General features: G+C 41.9%; 2 protein-coding genes across 4 annotated transcripts in view; one reads left to right on the top strand and one right to left on the bottom strand.

The window, feature by feature from the left end:
• slc2a10 (solute carrier family 2 member 10) overlaps positions 1 to 8,168 on the bottom strand; it is a 28,524-nt gene extending 20,356 nt beyond the window's left edge. Inside the window, exons 1-3 of the mRNA XM_043710670.2 lie at positions 8,074 to 8,168; positions 1,984 to 2,136; positions 1,793 to 1,874 (exon numbers count right to left, since the gene is read on the bottom strand). Of these exons, the coding sequence (XP_043566605.2) occupies positions 1,793 to 1,820 (28 nt within the window). The 5' untranslated portion in view covers positions 1,821 to 1,874; positions 1,984 to 2,136; positions 8,074 to 8,168. The remainder of the gene's footprint in view (positions 1 to 1,792; positions 1,875 to 1,983; positions 2,137 to 8,073) is intronic.
• A 141-nt stretch (positions 8,169 to 8,309) lies between these two features.
• The window catches only part of sgk2a (serum/glucocorticoid regulated kinase 2a), a 51,365-nt gene continuing 38,479 nt past the window's right edge, over positions 8,310 to 21,195 (top strand). For 2 of the 3 annotated variants that reach the window (XM_043710674.2, XM_087994800.1), the window contains exons 1-2: positions 8,310 to 8,366; positions 14,105 to 14,220. The gene's annotated coding sequence lies outside the window, so the exon portion shown is untranslated. Of the gene's footprint in view, positions 8,367 to 14,104; positions 14,221 to 15,499; positions 15,547 to 21,195 lie in introns of those variants that run through there. The other variant, XM_087994799.1, reaches the window with a different exon arrangement.

Below are 21,195 nucleotides of genomic sequence, written 5' to 3' on the forward strand. Positions count from 1 at the left end.
CAGACCATAGCAACATGACGGTTGGAGGAAGAGTGCCTCATCTTCCGCCTAGGAACCCTCCAACCACAAGGGATGAACTCAGATTTCTCCAGTTTCCTCATTTCCCCTCCCCCCACCTTGTCTCAGTCAAATCCCTCGAACTCAGCACCGCCTTCCTAACCTGCAATCTTCTTCCTGACCTCTCCGCCTCCACGCCACTCTGGCCTATCACCCTCACCTTGACCTCCTTCCACCTATCGCATTTCCAACACCCCTCCCCCAAGTCCCTCCTTCCTACCTTTTATCTTAGCTTGCTGGACACACTTTCCTCATTCCTGAAGAAGGGCTTATGCCCGAAACGTCGATTCTCCTGTTCCTTGGATGCTGCCTGACCTGCTGCGCTTTTCCAGCAACACATTTTCAGCAACTGTTGTTGATTGTCAGGGGAAAAAGCCATCTGATTCGAAAATGTCCGGTTGGGAAGGAATGTGCTGTTCTTACCTGTTCTAGTCTAGATATGACTTTTACTTTAATTCTTAGCTGCTCCCTGGGCAATTATGGATGGGCAATGACTACCTGGTCAGGTCCACGCCCCCAACAACCCATCCTCCCTTCCTGGCACCCTCCCCTGCCACCGCAGGAATTGGAAAACCTGGGCCCACACCTCCTCCAAGGCCCCAAAGGAGCCTTCCACATCCATCAAAGTTTTACCTGCACATCCACCAATATCATTTATTGTATCCGTTGCTCCGGATGCGGTCTCCTCTACATTGGGAGACTGGATGCTTCCTAGCAGACCGCTTTAGGGAACATCTCCGGGACACCCGCACCAATTAACCCCACCGCCCTGTGGCCCAACATTTCAACTCCCCCTACCACTCTGCCGAGGACATGCAGGTCCTGGGCCTCCTCCACCGCCGCTCCCCCACCAACCTACGCCTGGAGTAAGAATGCCTCATCTCCCACCTCGGAACACTTCAACCCCATGGCATCAATGTGGATTTCACCAGTTTCCTCATTCCCTCTTCCCCCAGCTCCAACCTTCCAGCTCAGCACCGCCCTCATGACCTGTCCTACCTGCCTATCTTCCTTTCCACCTACCCACTCCACCCTCCTCTCTGACCTATCACCTTCACCCCCATCCCCACCCCCATTCAGCCATTGTACTCTTTGCTAACTTCCTCCACCCTCCTCTCTGACCTATCAACTCCATCCCCACTGCCATTCACCTATTGTATTCTACGCTACTTTCTCTCCACCCCCACCCCCTCTCATTTATCTCTCCACTCTGCAGGTACCCTGCCTCTATTCCTGATGAAGGGCTTTTGCCTGAAACATTGATTTTCCTGCTCCTCGGATGCTGCCTGAACTGCTGTGCTTTTCCAGCACCACTCTAATCTAGACTCTAGTCAGTAATGCTCACATCCCATGAATGAGTAAAAAAGCATCACGGTCACCATTACTAATGTTTCATTTCGGATTTATTTTAATTAACTGTATATAGCTTTTCCAGCTCTCACAGTAGGATTTGAATGCAGTCAACAAGTTAATAGTCCAAGTCTCAAGGCTACTATGCCAATATCTGAACTACTGTGCTATCCTACTCAGTGTCAGCTTTAACAAAGCCCAAAAATAATGATACGAGCATTCTGATGCGAAAATGTTCAGCTTATACAATAAAGCTTTTAACAAGATTTGAGGGGAAAATATTGTATAATTTTACTGTTATTGACAGTGATATGCTGCATGGTGGAATTTAACAAATTCAGACACAGTGAAAGAAGCCCAAGAGATGTTCAACTTCACCACTCACCCATGTCCCCATGACAGCAAAGCCACATAATTCTTCAAAATACATCAGCAGCCTTGTGTCCTGTAGAGCATGCACTCTTTCCCTAGGAAAGGATCAGCAATACACAATATTAATAGTCGGAGTCAAAAGTGTAATTTCCTATTGTATATCCACTTTACTGAGCTGCGGTACTGTAACTTATTCCTCTTTACCTTCAGCTGCTCTGTGCTGACAGCAATTGAACACAAGGGAAAATGAAGGTTGGTAAGTGACGTGTTATGAACACTAGAAACCTCTTGAGGTACATCAAAGAGATTTGTAGTCAAGGTAACTGGTGGATTTGATAGCCAGAGTTGCATCAAGACCTACAGTGGACAAAACAAAGAGACACAGTGCATAATTAAAATAAGTAAATTCATTATTGGCAGTGGAATCAATACATATTGATATGACATGACGTCCATCGTCCTGCTTTGCTGAATAGCGAGGTTATAGTTTCCATAGAAACCCATTTAAGTGCACTAATTGGCACAGTGATACATGAGTAATTCAGCATAAAGGATTGATTGATTTAGTCACTTCAATTTATGATTAATGACTGGTCATTTTTACCACATGCAAACATTTGGTTGGTGAAGCTTAAGTTGCTATTTTTAAAGAAGTGCATACAAATATCATTTTTGACTAAAAAGAGCACAGTAAACCAGAAATAACACATTCGTTCATAAATAATACAGTATACCATAAACTACAAAGGGAGCTTGGGGAATTAAATTGAATTAACAAAAAGAATCTGGAAATGAAAGCTAGTCTCCGTCATAAAGACCGTGAGACCATCATTGGTCATTGTAAAAGCCCAACTGGTTCACTGATGCCCTATAGGGAAAAAAATTGGTCATCTTTACTTGGACTAGTCTTCATGTAACCTCAGATCCACAGTACATGATGATAAAATACAGGCCACTAATCTTTGAAATCTCATTGACTAACGTAAGCCTTGGACTCTTAATAGTTAACTCTGAGCTGGGACACTATAAAATAGCATCCAAGGTTACACAACTTGAAAGAGGCAAGCTCGACTGGAATTTATCAAAGGAATGTTTAAATAGGATGGCTGAGACTCACATACTGAATGGGCTATCCAAGAGGTAATCACCTGGATATTGATCTTCATCATCTGGAATGTATTGCTTACAATCAGACTTTGAACGCTCTCTGGGGCTGAGTCCAGCCCACTACAGGTATTGCTGGAACAAAAGGACTGAAATTTATTTTGTACCGAGGTTGACTGAAAGCCCCAGATGTTCACTTTGTCAATATCAAAGGATAGCATTAGAACTCCTACAATGGACAATCAAAATGCTTCTTGTGAATGAATTATCCCCATGTTGCTGCAGTATATGGGCACTATTGGACATTAAGGTTATCGAGGGTAATCATATCTGTAGTGTTTGTGGCATAAGGAATTTGGATGTCAGATGAGGAACTGGAGTCCGAGCTGAAAACACTGGACCACATCAGTGAAGGGGAAGTTACTAGGATGTTTTAGTCCAGGAGGCAGTCACACCCACCAGCCCAGGTCTGTGATCAGGGAGGAGATTGGGAATTGCAGGGAAGATGAGTGAACTGACCACAGCACCAAGGCACAGTGAGCCATTCAAATGAGAGGAGGACACAGGACCACAGTAGTGGTGGATGGAAGTATAATTAGGGGGATAGATAGTATTCTCTGCAGCCATGCGTGCAAGTATCAAAGGCTGTGTTGCCTGACTGGTAGGAGAATTAAGGGCAGCTCCTCAGGCTGGAGAGGAACATGGGGAGGGATCATTCATGTTGGTACTAAGACCACTAGTAGGTCTAGATAGGAGACTCTGTTGAAACAATTTGAACCATGAAAAGCTAATGTAAACCTCCAAGGAAATAATCTCAGGATCATTATCTAAGCCATGGGTAAAATTGCAAAGGATAAATAAAGCCAAGGAGTTAAATGCCTAGTTCAAAGATTGGTGCAGGTAGAATGGACTTCAGTTCAGAGGACACTAGCATCAATACTAGAGTAGACAGCAGCTATTCAGGTGGAACGGGCATCACTTGAACCAGTGTGACTAGTCCTGACGAGCGGAATAACTAAGGGTGTAGAGCAGACTTTAATTTAATAAAAGGGGAGGTTGGGAAAGGGGAAATGTAGGCTTACAGAGCATTAGGAAATGATGGCATTATAGGGCAGGAATTTTGGATAAAGCTACCCAGGATATGACAGAAATCAATTAACAAACATAGAAAAAAACAGGAAATGGGGCCAATGGACCAAAAATGGTAAAAAGGCAGAATTAATTGTTTTTTATTTAAAATGCATGTAGCATTCAGAACAAAAGAAATGAATTAACTGCACCAATACAGGTTAACAGATATGGTCTTATAGCTATTACAAAGATATGGTTACAAGGAGATCAAGTGGGAATTAATATTCAGAGGTATGTGACTTTTCAAAAAAGACAGTCAGGAAGGAAAGGTTGTGGGGTAGCATTGTTAGCATGGGATAGAGTAAGTACAAAAGCAAGAAATGATCTAGGATGGATGATGCAGGTTCCATCTGGGTGAAGGCATGGCAGAAAAAGGGGAAGTAGTCTACAGATCCCCTAACAGTAGCTATTCAGTAAGACACAGAATAAAGCAGGAGATAATGAGGGCATATAAGAAAGTCAGTATATTATTCACAGGCTACATTAACCTTCACGTAGGTTGGAACAGTCAGAGTAGTAGAGAAAGTCTGAGGAAGAATTTATACAATGATTTCAGGTCAGTCTCACAGAACAATATGCTGTGTATCCAACCAGGGATAAGGCTATTTTGGATATGGTTATGTGTAATGAGACAGATGTTTTTCTTTATTCATTCATAGGATGAGGGTGTCGCTGGCTGGGCAGCATTTATTGCCCATCCCTAACTGCCAGAGGGCAACCACTTTGCTCTGGGCCTGGAGTCACATGTAGGCCAGCTAAGGATGGCAGTTTCCTTCCTTAATGGTCATTAAGGATCCAGATGGGTTTTTCTGATAATTCATGGTCATCATTAGATTCCTAATTCTACATATTTATTGAATTCAAATTCTACCATCTGCTGTGACAGGATTCGAATCATGTTCCCCTCAACATTATCGGGGTCTCTGAATTAACAGTCCAGTGATAATATCACTAGGCCATCGCCTCCCCCACTGATTAATTGATCTAAGAGTAAAAGGTCTAGGAAATAGCAATCATAAAATGGTAGAATTTAGTATTCACCTTGAAACTTTGGTTGTAAACAACTGTGCTAAATTTAATTACAAAGGAATCAGGATAGAATTAGCTGGAATGGACTGGGAAAGTAGTTCCACAGAAAAAGCAGTTGACGAACAAGGGTCGACGTTTAAGAAAATCGTGCATGATGCAGAGCAAAGACATAATCTAGAGAGGAAGAAGCATTCTAGGAAGACGATAAGCCAATGGCTAACTAAAGAAGTTAAGGATAGCATTCAACTTAAAGGAAAAAAATAAAATATGAGGAAGGTTAGTGGTAAAACCAAAGGATTCAGAAAGTTTTGGCCAACAAAAGATGACCAAAAATGGGAGAAAAATTAACTTTGAGGGTAAACTAGCACCTAATGTAAAAATATAAGCAAGAGATGCAAAAAAACATAGGCCATTTAAAGAATGAGGCTGGGGAACAAATAATCAGGAACCAGGAAATTGCAGAGGAATTGAAGAAATACTTCGCTTAAACCTTCACTAACAGCATCCCAATATTACTAGGGCCTGTCTTCGTGCTGTAGGACTCTATGACTCTATGGACTCTAATTAAAGGCCAAAAACAGGAGAGGAAATAAATACAATATTGGCTAAAGGCCAATGAGTCTACTGGACATGCACGGATGCATCCTGGGATATGAAAGGAAGTAGCTACAGAGATAATGGATGCACTGGTAGTAATCTTCCAGGAATCCTTCGAGTTGGGAAAAGTCCCAGAGAAGCGGAAAACTGCCAATGTAACACCCTATTCAAAAGGGAAGCAGATAAATGTACTAACAACAATCAGTGAGTTAGCTTAATATCAGTCATTCCACTGACACTTGGACAGTATGGCATTCCCTCAGTACTCTCAGTCAATACATCACTCCCTCGGACTGGCCCTTGCATTATGCTATTGCATCCTTTACTATGGACTTGAACATTTTCCCAACAACAGATATTAAATTAACTCACAATAGAGTTTTTTTTTGTCATTCCTTTTTGAATAGGGTGTATTGCACAGAAAAATAATGCTGAAAATCATAGTGGACTAGCAGAGGGCTAGAAGAACACAGAAAGCCAGGCAGCAGCAGGAGGTGGAGAAGTCAATGTTTCAGGTATGACAGTGGGTTAGATTAGATTCCTTACAGTGTGGAAACAGGCCCTTCGGCCCAACAAGTCCACACCGACCCTCCAAAGATCAACCCACCCAGATCCATTTCCCTACATTTACCCCTGACTAATGCACCTAATACTATGGGCAATTTAGCATGGCCAATTGACCTAACCTGCACATCTTTGGACTGTGGGAGGAAACCGGATTACCCGGAGGAAACCCACGCAGACATAGGGCGAATGTGCAAATTCCACACAGATAGTTGCCTAAGGCAGGAATTGAACCCGGGTCCTGGCACTGTGATCCGTGACAGAAAGCAGGCTAAGATTTCAAGTCTAGATGACTCTTGTGAAGTGTGGTGGTGGTGGTGGTGTGGAGTGTGGTGGTGGTGTGGAGTGTGGTGGTGGTGGTGGTGTGGAGTGTGGTGGTGGTGGTGGTGTGGAGTGTGGTGGTGGTGGTGTGGAGTGTGGTGGTGGTGGTGGTGTGGAGTGTGGTGGTGGTGGTGGTGTGGAGTGTGGTGGTAGTGGTGGTGTGGAGTGTGGTGGTGGTGTGGAGTGTGGTGGTGGTGGTGTGGAGTGTGGTGGTGGTGGTGGTGTGGAGTGTGGTGGTGGTGGTGGTGTGGAGTCTGGTGGTGGTGGTGTGGACTGTGGTGGTGGTGGTGTGGAGTGTGGTGATGGTGGTGGTGTGGAGTGTGGTGGTGGTGGTGTGGAGTGTGGTGGTGTGGAGTCTGGTGGTGGTGGTGGTGTGGAGTGTGGTGGTTGTGGTGGTGTGGAGTGTGGTGTTGGTGGTGGTGCGGGCAGGGTGCTGATGGTGCAGATTAAGTGTTTGGAACGTGAGAATGGCTGATCAATGGTGTGTCCAACTGCCAGACTGGGGTGGGGGGCATGGTTTCACAGAACACAACAAGCTAAAAGAAAGGAATGGGAGTTGGTTCACAATTTGAAGGTGCTGAGCTCAATATTAAGTCCAGAAGGTTGTAAAGTGTTTTACATTGGCAGTTTTCCATTTCTCTGGAACTTTTCCCAACTCTAAGGATTCCTGGAAGATTACAATTTCTGCAGCTACTTCCTTTAAAATCAAGCAGTGCACGGAGTTATCGTCCAGTTCTATATTTGTTGCCAGTGTACAGACGGCTGCAGTTAAAAAAAAATTCCGCCACGGAAATTCGCCTGCGATATAATGCCCTCCCTGGTCCACTTGCTCCCAGCGCAGAGTCAGGGGTCAGGAGGCATGAGGACAGGTACCGAGCCGAGATGCTCGAGAAGCCTGATGTGGAAACACTGTCTGGACAGACTTGGGGGACGAATGAATCAGAACTATGTGTCGTTTACATCAGCCTTCAATGCAAACCAAAATCCCATTTCCAAATTACAGCGGTATCAGCAAAGGCAGCAAGCTGGATTCCACTTCCTAAAATAGTAAAAACTAAAAGGGAGAGGAATGGATACATTGCCAAAAACACACAAAGGTACAAACCTTCATCTTCGCTGCATTATTTTAAACAGTAAAGTTTGCAACAAATACATTTTTGTACAACTTTCACCATCCCATCCTTGCACGATTATACTCCCAGGTGTTAAAACAATACTCCCCATATTTTTGCTTTGCTCTAAATTACAAATTACCCAAAGCATCAAAATTACTGGAATACCGTATTGCATCAAATCAGACGGAAATCTCACTCTGCTGCAACACGCCATGTACTGAGAAAGGACTTTCTTTGGTAAACATATTCGGTTCGTTACAAATCATGGCCTAAATGTATTTTCTTTGAGCATTGTCTCTCTCTCTCTCACCGTTCCGTTAACATTTCGGACAATTACTGCTTTCTCCCAGAGTTAGCTACTTTCGCCTGCAGTCAAAACAAACAAACGGAGAGAACATTTTCGAATGCATTACGGGAAAAGGGATACCGTTACATTTTGCCGAGTTTCAGCCTTTTGGTATGTGCTTTCGACATCCCGAAGTCGACGTGGCAGACAATTTAAACTACAACGAACGAGTTAGTGGGATGTTAGCGTCGCTATGCGGAGTGACCGCCAGAGAGCGGCAGACTCCAACATTTACGACCGAGAGCCAACAGATTTTGATCAAAATTGTTTAATAGAAGCTCAGGGCTGAATGTGTTGGAAATCTGGGATGGGACAGAGAAAACCCCATCAAGGGCTGGAAATTGCAGGTTCTGGAAGCATCGATAGAGAGAGAAACAGAGGTAACATTTCAAGTGAACTGTGTTCTGCAGAACTGGTTGTTTTGCATCCCATGACTGAATTAGAAATGACGTCAAAAATTATACTGTTATTAAACTGCAAATAGGCCGTGTGGCGAGGAAATTATATCCCGTGGATTGAGTGTTGACGCAATAGCTGAACATGCAATAAAGTCTAACAATTCAGTTCAAGGAAGTGCAAGCTGATAACGACATGTGTGGTACTTAGGTTAGTGATAGTGAAAACAGTCTTCCCATAACCGATGAAAGCTAAGGGGAAAGAAGCCGCAACGAGGGAGAAAGAGAGTGAATTAGGTTCGACGCACAGGAAGGGCAATGAGAGGAAAAAAAGAGAATGAGTAAGGCAGAGAGAAGATAAAAGAGAATTATGAAGAAAAAATCTACTGCCTTCAGGAATGGGTATTCAGTTATTTTTTTCTCCCTGACCAAGAGATGTTGATTTGCGTTTGTACTATCCTGTTCATTTCCAGGTTCAATGTAACTATAGCTGTATCAATATGTCCTTCATGAGATGCTTATGATAGGTATAAAGACCTCATATTCCATCTTACCCCAGCATCACTGAAGCATGACATGCTATTGAAAGCATACTGCACTATTGTGATCTTTTAGACCAGACATCTGATGTATAATGTTCACTTTAGCTGTAATAAATGTCAATAGATGTAAGAAAATAAATGTAATACATTGTTAGCTGCAATAAACACCTGTTGATTCTTCAATATTACAATATACATGCTTTGTTTCTTATAAAAACCACTACTGCAGGCAAAATACATCATCATGGCAACGTGGGCCATCTACAAATTACTCCACTATCTTGGGGTAAATGGGTGGAAAATTAATTTCAAGACCAATGTTGAAAAGTGTGATTCTGGAAAACTCAGCCAGTCAGGCAGCATCCAAGGAGCAGGAGAGTCATGTTTCGGGCATAAGCTCTTTATTAGGAATATGGGGGGGGTGGAAGGGGGCGGAGAGATAAATAGGAGGGTGGTGTGGGGTTGGGGGGAAGGTAACGGGGAAGGCATAGGTAGATGTAGGTGGGCAGTAATGGTGATAGGTCAGTGGGGAGGGTGGAGTGGATAGATGGGCTCCGCCGTCCCCACTGACCTATCACCATCACGCTCCACCTGCATCTACCTATGCCTTCCCCGCTACCTTTCCCCCAACCCCACACCACCCTCCTATTTATCTCTCATCCCTCCCCAATCCTGATGAAGAGCTTATGCCTGAAACATTTGAGTCTCCTGCTCCTCAGATGCTGCCTGACCTGCTATGCTTTTCCAGTGCCACACTTCTTGACTCTGACTCTCCAGCATCTCCAGTCCTCACTTTCTCCTAATTGAAGATTAACCAGACAACAGCTTTGGACATCTGCAGAAATTTGAACAGTCTGCACCATCAGTTCCCATGAGTACAGACTCACACGGTCTCACGTAGGGAATTAAGCACCAAGGAGCAGGGAATTTGGCTCCAAAGGACAGTTCAGACCCCAGAATAAAACACAGGTGACCAACAAGATGGTATAATCACAACACTGGCAACAAGGAAAGTGTTAAGAAGATGCACAAAAGCAACACGTGAGTGAAGTTCAGAATTAAGCAAAAGACAAATTTCAGAAGATAGCCAGGCTTTCTATATAATTAACTCACATACAGTGTCAATGGTATAAGATGATCAGAAGCTATAATAAACAACCATTAATATATGTCCTGAAAAGGCAGGGCAACACATACTAAAAACTAAAACTGATATGGAAGTTGGTGTCAACATATTACCAATACGTACAGTCAGTTCTACTATTATGTGATAGTTTCATTCTCATGCAATCCCGTGTTATAAGAAAATTGTGTAATAGCAGCACCATTTAAACTAATGGAGCCAGAGTGGCGTTATAACCAATACAGTACATGCTTTAAAACTTTGCGCTTTAGAAACAGTGTCCCCAATTCATCAGTCATGTTACAGTGAATTTGTGTTAACAAAACATTATAGCAAAACAACCTGTATTCTGAAGGACATCTACCTCAGCAAGTGGCACTACATTTGATTTGATTTGATTGATTGATTGTCATGTGTGCCTAAGTACAGTGTAAAGCTTTGTTTACGAGCAGTACAAACAGATCACAGTACAACATATGCCTTTATTGGTGAGTGGACTGAAGTTAGAAGTTGGGATGTCATGTTGTGGCTGTACAGAACATTGGGTAGGCCAAGTTTGGAATATTGCATTCAGTTCTGATCTCTCTGCTACAGGAAAGATGTTGTTAAAATTGAAAGGGTGCAGTAAAGATATACACGGATGTTGCCAGGGTTGGAGTGTTTGAGCTATAGGGAGAAGTTGAATAGACTGGGGCTGTTTTCCCTGGAGTGTTGGAGGCGGATGGGTAATCCTATAGAGGTTTAAAAAAAATCATGAGAAGCATGGATAGAGTAAATAGATAAGGTCTTTTCCACAGGTAGGGGAGTCCAAAATTAGAGGGCATAGATTCAAGGTGTGAGGGGAAAGATATAAAAAGGACTTAAGGGGCAACTTTTTCACGCAGAGGGTGGTGTGTGTATGGAATGAGCTGCCAGAGGAAGTGGTAGAGGCCGGTACAATTACAACATTTAAAAGGCATCTGGGTGGGTACATGAATAGGAAGGGTGTAGAGGTTTATGGACCTAATGCTGGCAAATGGGACTAGATTATTTTAGGATATCTGGTTGGCACGGACAAGTTGGAACAAAAGGTCTGTTTCTGTGCTGTGCAACTCTTATGACTGTGACTCTAAATATGAGAGACCATTCACACTGTGTATCAAATCTTCAATTCCTTGCATTGGCAGAATCACACTGCACTGGCAATACACAAGCTCACCTTACCTTCCTGAATTCTTCTACCTGGCAGATACCAATGGTCCAGCAGTGGCAGGACAACAATGCGCCCAGATCTTGGTGTAGTCACAACCCATGACATTCAAATGTACACCTGCGGTGCAGCAACAGACCACACATGATATAATTAAATTAGTCAAATAATTCTAAGGATATGACTTTAAGTGAGATATAAGACAGGTACCAGGATGCTTACATCTGATATGCTGAGCAGATTACCCAACCCTGCCAAAGTTCAAGATATCCCTTTTGATCTACACATTGATACTGTGGACTATAAAGTTTGAAAACATCTCATGGCTGATCTATTACACATTGGCCAGAGCCACTGTAAACAATTGCAGTTGGCAATGGCCAAGATGATCGTCTACAAGAGTAACAAAAGATCATTACCTATGAATGGCCTGACAGGATTAAAGAAGTTCTTCATAAGCTTTATTCATTTTGGCCATAACAGATGAACTTGGTATATTGCAACAGGCCATACTTAAGGGCAAACATGTCCTAATGCCAAATATGCTGATTATCATGGTTAACGTGTCTGTGTTATACCAGAGACACATAGAGTCATAGAGATGTACAGCATGGAAACAGACCCATCGGTCCAACCCGTCCATGCCGACCAGATATCCCAACCCAATCTAGTCCCACCTGCCTGCACCCGGCCCATATCCCTCCAAACCCTTCCTATTCATATACCCATCCAAATGCCTCTTAAATGTTGCAATTTTACCAGCCTCCACCACTTCCTCTGGCAGCTCATCCCATACATGTACCACCCTCTGCATGAAAAAGTTGCCCCTTAGGTCCCTTTTATATATTTCCCCTCTCACCCTAAACCCATGCCCTCTAGTTCTGGACTCCCCGACCCCAGGGAAAAGTCTTTGCCTATTCATCCTATCCATATACCTCATAATTTTGTAAACCTCTATAAGGTCACCCCTCAGCCTCCGACGCTCCAGGGAAAACAGCCCCAGCCTATTCAGCCTCTCTCTGTAGCTCAAATCCTCCAACCTTGGCAACATCCTTGTAAACCTTTTCTGAACCCTTTCAAGTTTCACAACATCTTTCCTATAGGAAGGAGACCAGAATTGCATGCAATATTCCAACATGGCCTAACCAATGTCCTGTAGAGCCGCAACATGACCTCCTAACTCCTGTACTCAATACTCTGAGTAATAAAAGAAAGCATACATGTATTGAATATGTAAGATGGCTCGCACCTGAATCTGTACTCCAACCAGAGATGAATGAGGATTGTCAATACTCCACGAATGCATGTGAGGCATGCTAAACATATCAACCCCAGCAGCTGGGGGGGCCTCTACAGCCACACAATGCCGCATCAATTCCTTGGACAGAAATAATATAAGATCGAATCACAACACAAGGGGAAGATTACATCCTTGTGAGAGATTACTTTTCTAAATCTCCAATTGTTCAATGGCAATCAGTACAACGTCACTGACACAATGTTTTCAGTTTATTCCATATCTGACAATAGATAGTAATGGATTGGCAAGTTATTTCAAGACATGTACCCGAAGTGGTGAATGCCCCATTTCAACCAAGTTGTCAAACCGTTCGAACAGGAACAATGTGTACTCATCCAGACAGGTATACAAACATCAGATCGGGATGAGTTGTCAGACTTCCAAAGCATTACAGTAAGGTTTGAAATATTAGTTTTGTAAACTTTGTTTTACCTGTTTGTATAATAATCAAAACAACAACATATGTCTATATACCACCATGTATATCTGCTTTGGAGATTTTTTTATTTTTGGAAAATGGGGAATGCTGTGTTATTTCTCACGGTGAATATGATACTGTACTTTAAAGAGATGTACTGATGATATCATCATTGTGTCCCAGCATGTGTCCTGAGGGTACAAAGCCTCATATTCCATCTTAGTCCAGGATCACCTGAAGCATTACATGGTATTGTAAGCAAGCTGCTCTGTTTTAATCTATTAGTTTAATATTAGTCCAGATACTTTTCTGCTGTGAACATAATGTTTGCTTAGAATAGATAGCTGTAATAAGTGTCTGTAGGATTTTTCAATATCACATCATCCATGCTTAATTTCTTATGATAAATAACATAAGCATTTCCACTTCAAGTAAATCACTTTGCAGAAGGCAAACTCACATCAATGATAACTTTACTACTTAAATGTAACACTATTGTTTCTCTATAAATATAATGTAAGGAAATATTACATTTACATAGCACCTTTCACAACCTCAGAACCTTCCAAAGCATTTCACAGACAATTAATACATTTTTGAAGTGTAATTCTGGATATTGTAGCAACCAATTTGTAAGCAGCAAGCAGCAACATGCTAATCATCAAATTATCTGCCTTTATGATTTTGGCTGAGGGACAAATATTGTCCAGGACATAGGGATAACATTTCTACTGTTTTTGACCCGGTACCTGGAATATTTACATTTGCGTGAGACGATAGATGGGGTTTAACATGTCATCTGCAAGATGGTGTGTCTGACAGTGCAGCACTCATTCAGTATCAGCACTAGGACTGGATTCTAGATAACGCACTCAAGTCTGTGGAATGCAACCCACAATCTTTTAACTCCAGAAAAGAACTAAAGAGCATGTTTCATTTGATCTAAATGTTCGCACCTATAAATTATTTCATCTGAGGCTGAAAATACTTTAAGTATTTTGGTCTTGCAAGAGTTAAATAGAATTATATTTTAACCAGCTTTGAATTTGATCTTTGCAATGTTTGGAAATAAAAGTTCACCCCCTACAAGTTCAATGCAATAAATTGACATGAATCTGCAAATCTTACCTTTTCTATTTTTTTTCCTTCAGCATATAAAAGCTGAGGAAGATCAAAAATTTCCTCCCTTCAAGAACAAAGAACAGGACAGCTGCAAAAGAGCGTCGTTGAAGACAAAATCATGATAATGAGTACAAAGTAATATCAGGTCAGAAAATGAGCATTTTACATTGTTGTAGATGTGACTGCTCTACGAGACATGGTCTGGGTGAATGTGTTGCTTCCCTCACATCCCGATGAGTATTGTTAGTGTCCTTATGCAACTTCTACACGGAGAGATGCTCATGATACACTGCATTGAAGTACTGATGGGTGTTTCCTCGGCAGAAAAACTATAAAGGGCAGATTCTGTCAGAATAGAGCCAGAGCTGTAACTGCAGTACACTGCTTGTGCCAAAAGATACAAGAATAACAACTTGCATTTCAATTTTAATGTCTTTTTTTAAAAATCCCAAGAGTAAAATCCTTCTTTTGTAACTGAAACTGATCTTCTGAAATAGAATGAATTCTTAAAGTATCGTTTATTATGCAGTTCTAAAGAGCCCCTCTTCCTTCTGCATGTTAAAGTTAATTCACTGAGCACCGCAAGGATTTTCTATTGCACACTGGAAATTAATTTTGGCAATGTACATCAAGACGCTTTATGAGCAACCTCCACTACTGCCAGTTTCCACACATCTGCCCCTCAATCACCGTGGGCGGCACGGTGGCACAGTGGTTAGCACTGCTGCCTCGCAGCGCCAGAGACCCGGGTTCAATTCCCGACTCAGGCGACTGACTGTGTGGAGTTTGCACGTTCTCCCCGTGTCTGCGTGGGTTTCCTCCGGGTGCTCCGGTTTCCTCCCACAGTCCAAAGGTGTGCAGGTTAGGTGAATTGGCCATACTAAATTGCCCGTAGTGTTAGGTAAGGGGTAAATGTAGGGGTATGGGTGGGTTTCGCTTCGGCGGGTCGGTGTGGACTTGTTGGGCCGAAGGGCCTGTTTCCACACTGTAATCTAATCTAATCTAATCTAATCTAATCCCGTTGCTTTTCAAGAAATATCGTAGCAGAACCTAAAATGGGTCCTTAAACTTAAAGCTTTGTTTATCTATTAGGCTAGTTTTGATTAATATTAAAGATTTCATGACATTATTCAAAGATTATTGAGTTCCCCTTGGGTTCCTTGGGCAACAAATTGTACCTCAACAGAAAAACAGACTAACAGGCCACTCCTTGCACCTTGTGTGGCATTGCACTGCACACAATGACTAGGCTGCTTACCTACATAATAACAGTTATTGAGTTTCACTGTGATTCATTTTCTGTAAACTGCTTTGTGATATTTCCGAGAGTAAGTTAGTATAAAACAGCCATACCTCACAGGTACTTGGTGCCTGTCCCACAGTGTGAGTGGAGCACAGAATCGTCGTTGAACTGAGCACAGCGTTAGCAAACTGATAAAGTCGGGAACTTGGCACAAGTGGGATTTCTCTGGTATTTATTTTTCAAGCTAAAATTTAGTTTAACATTTAAAATTTGACTCGGAACTTTCAAAAACAGTGAAAGAAATTGCAAGCTAGGTAAGCTATGTGGTGATCAGTAACTGCTTATCAATCTCAGTTAAGTATTAATCATTCACAGTGCTTTAACGCAAATAGGTATTAATTACTATGAGCAGGAGGCTGAATTCATGGTTGTAGCTTAAATGTCTATTATTAGCTCTGTCTAAGTTAATAGCATTTTCCTGGAAAGAGAGACATGTTGTTAAACCTTTCAACCTGCACTTGTCAGGACAAATGCAAGAATGCCAAATTTCAAACAATCACATTAATTTATATTACAGAGCTCAAGCACTGCTGATTAGTGACAAGACAGCTTCAGCAATACATCTCCCTTTGAAGTAGCATAGAGGTTCTGAGTGCAAATAAACAGAATTTGCTACCGTGCAGAGTGTGAAACATAGAAAAATCACAGAATTGCGTGCCGAGTTAACAGTAGCTTGTGTGTTTGGTAGTATGATGGACTGTCACTTTAAGATTCTGATCACATGATGACATTATTAATAATGACATCACATGATCGGACTCTTAACCTGACAGTCCATCATACTACCAAATACAATAAGGTAACGTCACCATAGTCCGATCAAACAATTTGGCGGGTCTTCATTACGGAGTGCAATGATTGGTGGTGGTTTAACCTGAGGGTCACCATACCTCAAGCAAGGAGGTAGGCTGAGAGAAGGAGAGTTCTCCACAGTAACCTCAGCCAGTGTAAGAATTAAACCCACACTGTTGATGTTACTTATCATTGCAAACTAGTCATCCAGCCAACTGAGCTAATTATAATATTCACACCACTCAACAACCCGGCATTGACCATCTCTAACAAGAGAGAATCTAACCACTGCCTCTTGATGTTCAAGGACATCCCATAATTGAATCTCCTCCATAATAACATCCTGGGGTTTACCCTATCAGACAACACTATGAAAATCCAAACTGGGTGTCAGTGTGCAAGTTATTACTGAGAAAATACTGCTTGATAGCATTGCTGATGATTCCATCCATGATTTTACTGATGATCAAGAGTAGACTGAAAAGACCGTAATTGGCTTTGACGGTTGAATTTCACCTTTTAGTGCACCGAACATATGTGGACAATTTTCTGCATTGCCAGGTAGATGACAGTTTTGTAGCTGTAATGGAATAGCATGGCTAGGGTCACAACCATCTTCCTTTTAGCTAGATGTGATTCTAACCAGCAGAGAATAAGTCCCCAATTCATATTAACTTCAATTTTGCTCAGATTCCTTGGTGCCACAGTCAGTCAGTGGCTGTCTTGATGCCACAGGGAGTCATTCTCACTTCATCTTTGGAATTCAGTTGTTTGATCCATGTTAGGCCCCAAGACTGGCTCTGCAGTCTTTTATTTAGGAGATGTTGACGTCAATGAGATTGCACAGAGATTGTCTCATGTAAACCTGGCAAATCTGTTCAGAGGAAAAAGAATAAGACCAATGTAGGTGTTCAAAAAAAATATGGAAATCGGTTATGTCCCAAAAGGGCAAAAGTCAAGGACTAAATAAAATTAACATTAAAAAATACAATAATGAAGAAGCTAATGGAGAAAAGGAATGGCAAATCCTAACACTGGATGCTTTCCATCGCAGTATTTCACAATTGGAATCATTTCAGAGGTCAAAGAGTGTGGTGCTGGAAAAGCACAGATGGAATTCCTGATGAAGAGCTTATGCTCAAAACGTTGATTCTCCTGCTCCTTGGATGCTGCCTGACTGGTTCTGCTTTTCCAGTACCACACTCTTCGACTCTGATCTCCAGCATCTGCAGTGCTCACTTTCTTCCACCATTTCAGATGTTGCTAATGATAATTTTCCAAAGTTCTGTCAGTTGGGAACCTGTCCTGCAGATTGGAAAATTGAAAAATCACTCTGCTATTCAAGAACTGTGGCAGAGGGAAATCAAGAAGTTATAACTTCATTAGTTTAGCATCTATTATTAGGAAATTTCTATATAATTAGACATCGAGCAATTGACACTTTGACAATTTTCAGCTGGTCAGAGAGAGTCAGCATGGCTGAGTAGTTCCTTGCTGATTTTTGACTGAATTTAATGAGGAGATGAATAAAATTATAGACAAGGGAATGTAATTTAAATGGACTTCTACAAGGCCATCCTAAGAAACTGTTAGCTAAAACAGAACGTCACAGAATTAAAGTGGTTGATCTGGTTAAGGAACCAATTCAGCAGCTAGGACAGAGAAAGAATAGGAGGCAGGTACTCAAATGGACAGGTTATGATTAGTGGTGTCCTGCATGGATCTGAGTTGAAATTACAGGGCTTAGGGCTCCATATTGTATATTATTAAAATGCTTTGAATAAGCATAAAAACAAATCAAAATGATATGTGAAATGCGAGCCTTTAATTCTCAAAGGAAGAAAATACAAAACGTTGGAAATGCTGCAGCTAGAACAAGCCCCAGATAAACCACACATGGGATACAAAGAGCAGTTCTGGGTCCCAGCTCAGGAAGAACACTTGGCCACGAAGGATTTTCTAGAATGATGTCTGAGATTCAAGAGTTAAATGACAAGCAAAAATTACACAAAGTAGTTTATATAGAATCATAGAATCCCTATGGTGCAGAAAGAGGCCAGTCAGTCCATCGAGTCTATACCATAACCCTGCATGGGGTATCTCTAAAGATTAGAAGATTAAAGGATGAGGATTTCAAGAAACTAAGGGGAATGGAAAGGGTTGATGAAACAAATTCTGCTGGTTCAGGTATCTAGGATAAAGGGACACAGCCTAAAATTATAGCGACGCTTCCCAGGAGTGATATGGAGAAGATGACAAAATGTTTCAATCTTTCCTATGGAAATACCACTTGATGCGAGATAACTGTGACTTTTAAATTTGAGATGGATAGACCTCTGTTAACATAAGATATTAAAGAATATGTAGCCAAAGGTAGTTGTATAAGTTCAGTCACAGATCACTTTGGGTGACAGAGCAGGTTTGGGGAGTGAACTGGCCAACTCCTGTTTCCATGCTTTTACTGTAACCGAGACTGGTTTAAACAATTATTCTCTAGAGGCAGCTGGCTGAGGCACGTGAGTGCCAACATTTCCGATTATGTTGAACTCAGTTGTAATAACAGACATTAAAAAGAACAATGTGCATACAGGTCATATGAGAACATTTAATGTCTTTCAAACAGGCAAGAACAAGCAGAAACTTGAACTTCTGAAACACTTTGGTTTAAGACCTGCACAGGCAACATATTTTGTTGAGGTTAATTGCAAAGAAAAACTGTCCCGAAAACCATGTCAGCTACTCCTTTGCAAATCTCTTAATAGCTGGACGGCACCTGTCACAATATGTATAACTTGGGTATTTTTATTTGATGGGGTATCCATCGCCAGACCACAACAACACAATGGTTGGAGGAAGAGCGCCTCATCTTCCACCTAGGAACCCTCCAACCACAAGGGATGAACTCAGATTTCTCCAGTTTCCTCATTTCCCCTCCCCCCACCTTGTCTCAGTCAAATCCATCGAACTCAGCACCGCCTTCCTAACCTGCAATCTTCTTCCTGACCTCTCCACCCCCACCCCAGTCTGACCTATCACCCTCACCTTGACCTCTTTCCACCTATCGCATTTCTGATGCCCCTCCCCCAAGTCCCTCCTCCCTACCTTTTATCTTAGCCTGCTGGACACACTTTCCTCATTCCTGAAGAAGGGCTTATGCCCGAAACGTCGATTCTCCTGTTCCCTGGATGCTGCCTGACCTGCTGCGCTTTTCCAGCAACACATTTTCAGCTCTGATCTCCAGCATCTGCAGACCTCACTTTCTCCTATTGCAATGAAAAACAAGTTCTAAAAACAAGGTGAAGAAATCATTTTTAAACTTAAATTGTAGGAACACAGGACTTGGCCATTTAGTCTCTCAGGCTTGACTGTCAACTGACTTTACCCTAGTCTGGTCTACATGTAACTCCAGACCCAAGCAATATGAACTGCCCTCTGGGTAATTAGGATGGGCAATCAATGCTGGCCTGACCAACGACACCCATATCCTGTGAACAAAATTTTAAAAACACAGAAACCATTACACTCCATATTTCCAAATTTCCCAAAAACATTGGTTTACAAGAAAAATCACAGATTTAAGATGAACAAATAAACTAGCTTCAACTGCTCAATGTAGAAGAGAGGTACAAACATCTTATATTCTTTCCCAGAAGTGTTCCCCTAATTTCATGCCTGGCAGATCTGACTTTAATTTTCAACTCCACCCCGTGGTCCGAGACTCCTAGATCAAAGAAATCCAACTATTCAGACATTTAAAATATTGAAAATCTGGAACTGATGTTTATTTTTATGTTGTACGAACCTTGTATTGACTTGTTCTGTACTGTTTTACATGTTAAAAACTTCATTTGAATTATCCCAAATTTCTAAATTCTGGGCAATTCAGCCCTAGTTTGTGTAATCTCTCCTCATAATTTAGCCCTTGCAGTCCAGGTATCATTCTAGTAGATCTACATAACACTTCCTGTCAGGCCAACATATCTTTCCTAGTGGTGGCGTCCAGAACTATTCTCACTATACCAGGTATGATCTATCCAGAGCTTTGTGCAGCTGAAACATGGAATCCAATCCCTTTCTAAGTTTAATGAATAAAGTTTCTAAGTGACCAGTGCATTCTTAATACTAGTGATCCAACAGATCAATTAGCTATTTGCTAATATTAATAGTCAGCAAAGTTTGAGTGTCATCTACACAATGTTCCACTGTTGTTCAAAGGAAGAGTAGATAAGGCCTCGCAGTGTAACTTGATGCTGCCTATTTATAGCACTCACAACAGAATAGGGACCGCATTAGAAACACAAGGATTAAATATAGGTCTACAAGGCTGCAGATTCTCCCCATGTCTGTGTTGGTTTCCTCCAGGTGTTCTGGTTTCTTCCCACAGTCCAAAGATGTGCACAGTATGTGGATTGGCCATGCTAAATTGTTCATAGCGTCCAGGGATGTGCAAGATGGATTAATCATGGGAAATACAGTGTTACAAGGATAAAGGAGGCAGGGTAGGTATGGGTGGGATTATCTTTGGAGGGTCAGTGTGGACTTGATGGGCTGAATGGCCTGCTTCCACACCATAGGAATTCTATGATTTCCATAAGGGAATGATATTGTGATGCCACCCTTGTTCCTGCAAAAGATCTGTTTGAAAATATGGGATGGATCTGAAAGTGATTTCATCTTGGAACAGGAAACAGGTGGGCAATGGCCAACCAAGAGTAACAAGCTCAATAAAGTGGGTCTTGTGGTGTGGCAGTAAAGTTCCTAGTTTGGACCAGGAGATCCATGTTCAGGACCCACCTGCTCCAGAGGTGTGTGATAATATTTCTGAAAAAGCTGATTTGAAATTTTCAAATAAAAGGAATTGGATGCTCAGCAGGCAGTTAGAGGGGGGGTCATAGATTGTTGATTTCCATGGCTATGTTCATGCTTCTGTATTGTACTGATAGCCTTGATGTTTTGAGAGAGAGAGGTAGGAACCGTACGGAATACAGTGCTCCATCTCTCTTCCCTCTCTCCTGAGCTTTCCAT

Source organism: Chiloscyllium plagiosum, unplaced genomic scaffold (genome assembly GCF_037043375.1).
Source record: "Chiloscyllium plagiosum isolate Xiang-an unplaced genomic scaffold, Cpla_swu_hap1 HiC_scaffold_15, whole genome shotgun sequence".
NCBI lineage: Eukaryota > Metazoa > Chordata > Chondrichthyes > Orectolobiformes > Hemiscylliidae > Chiloscyllium > Chiloscyllium plagiosum.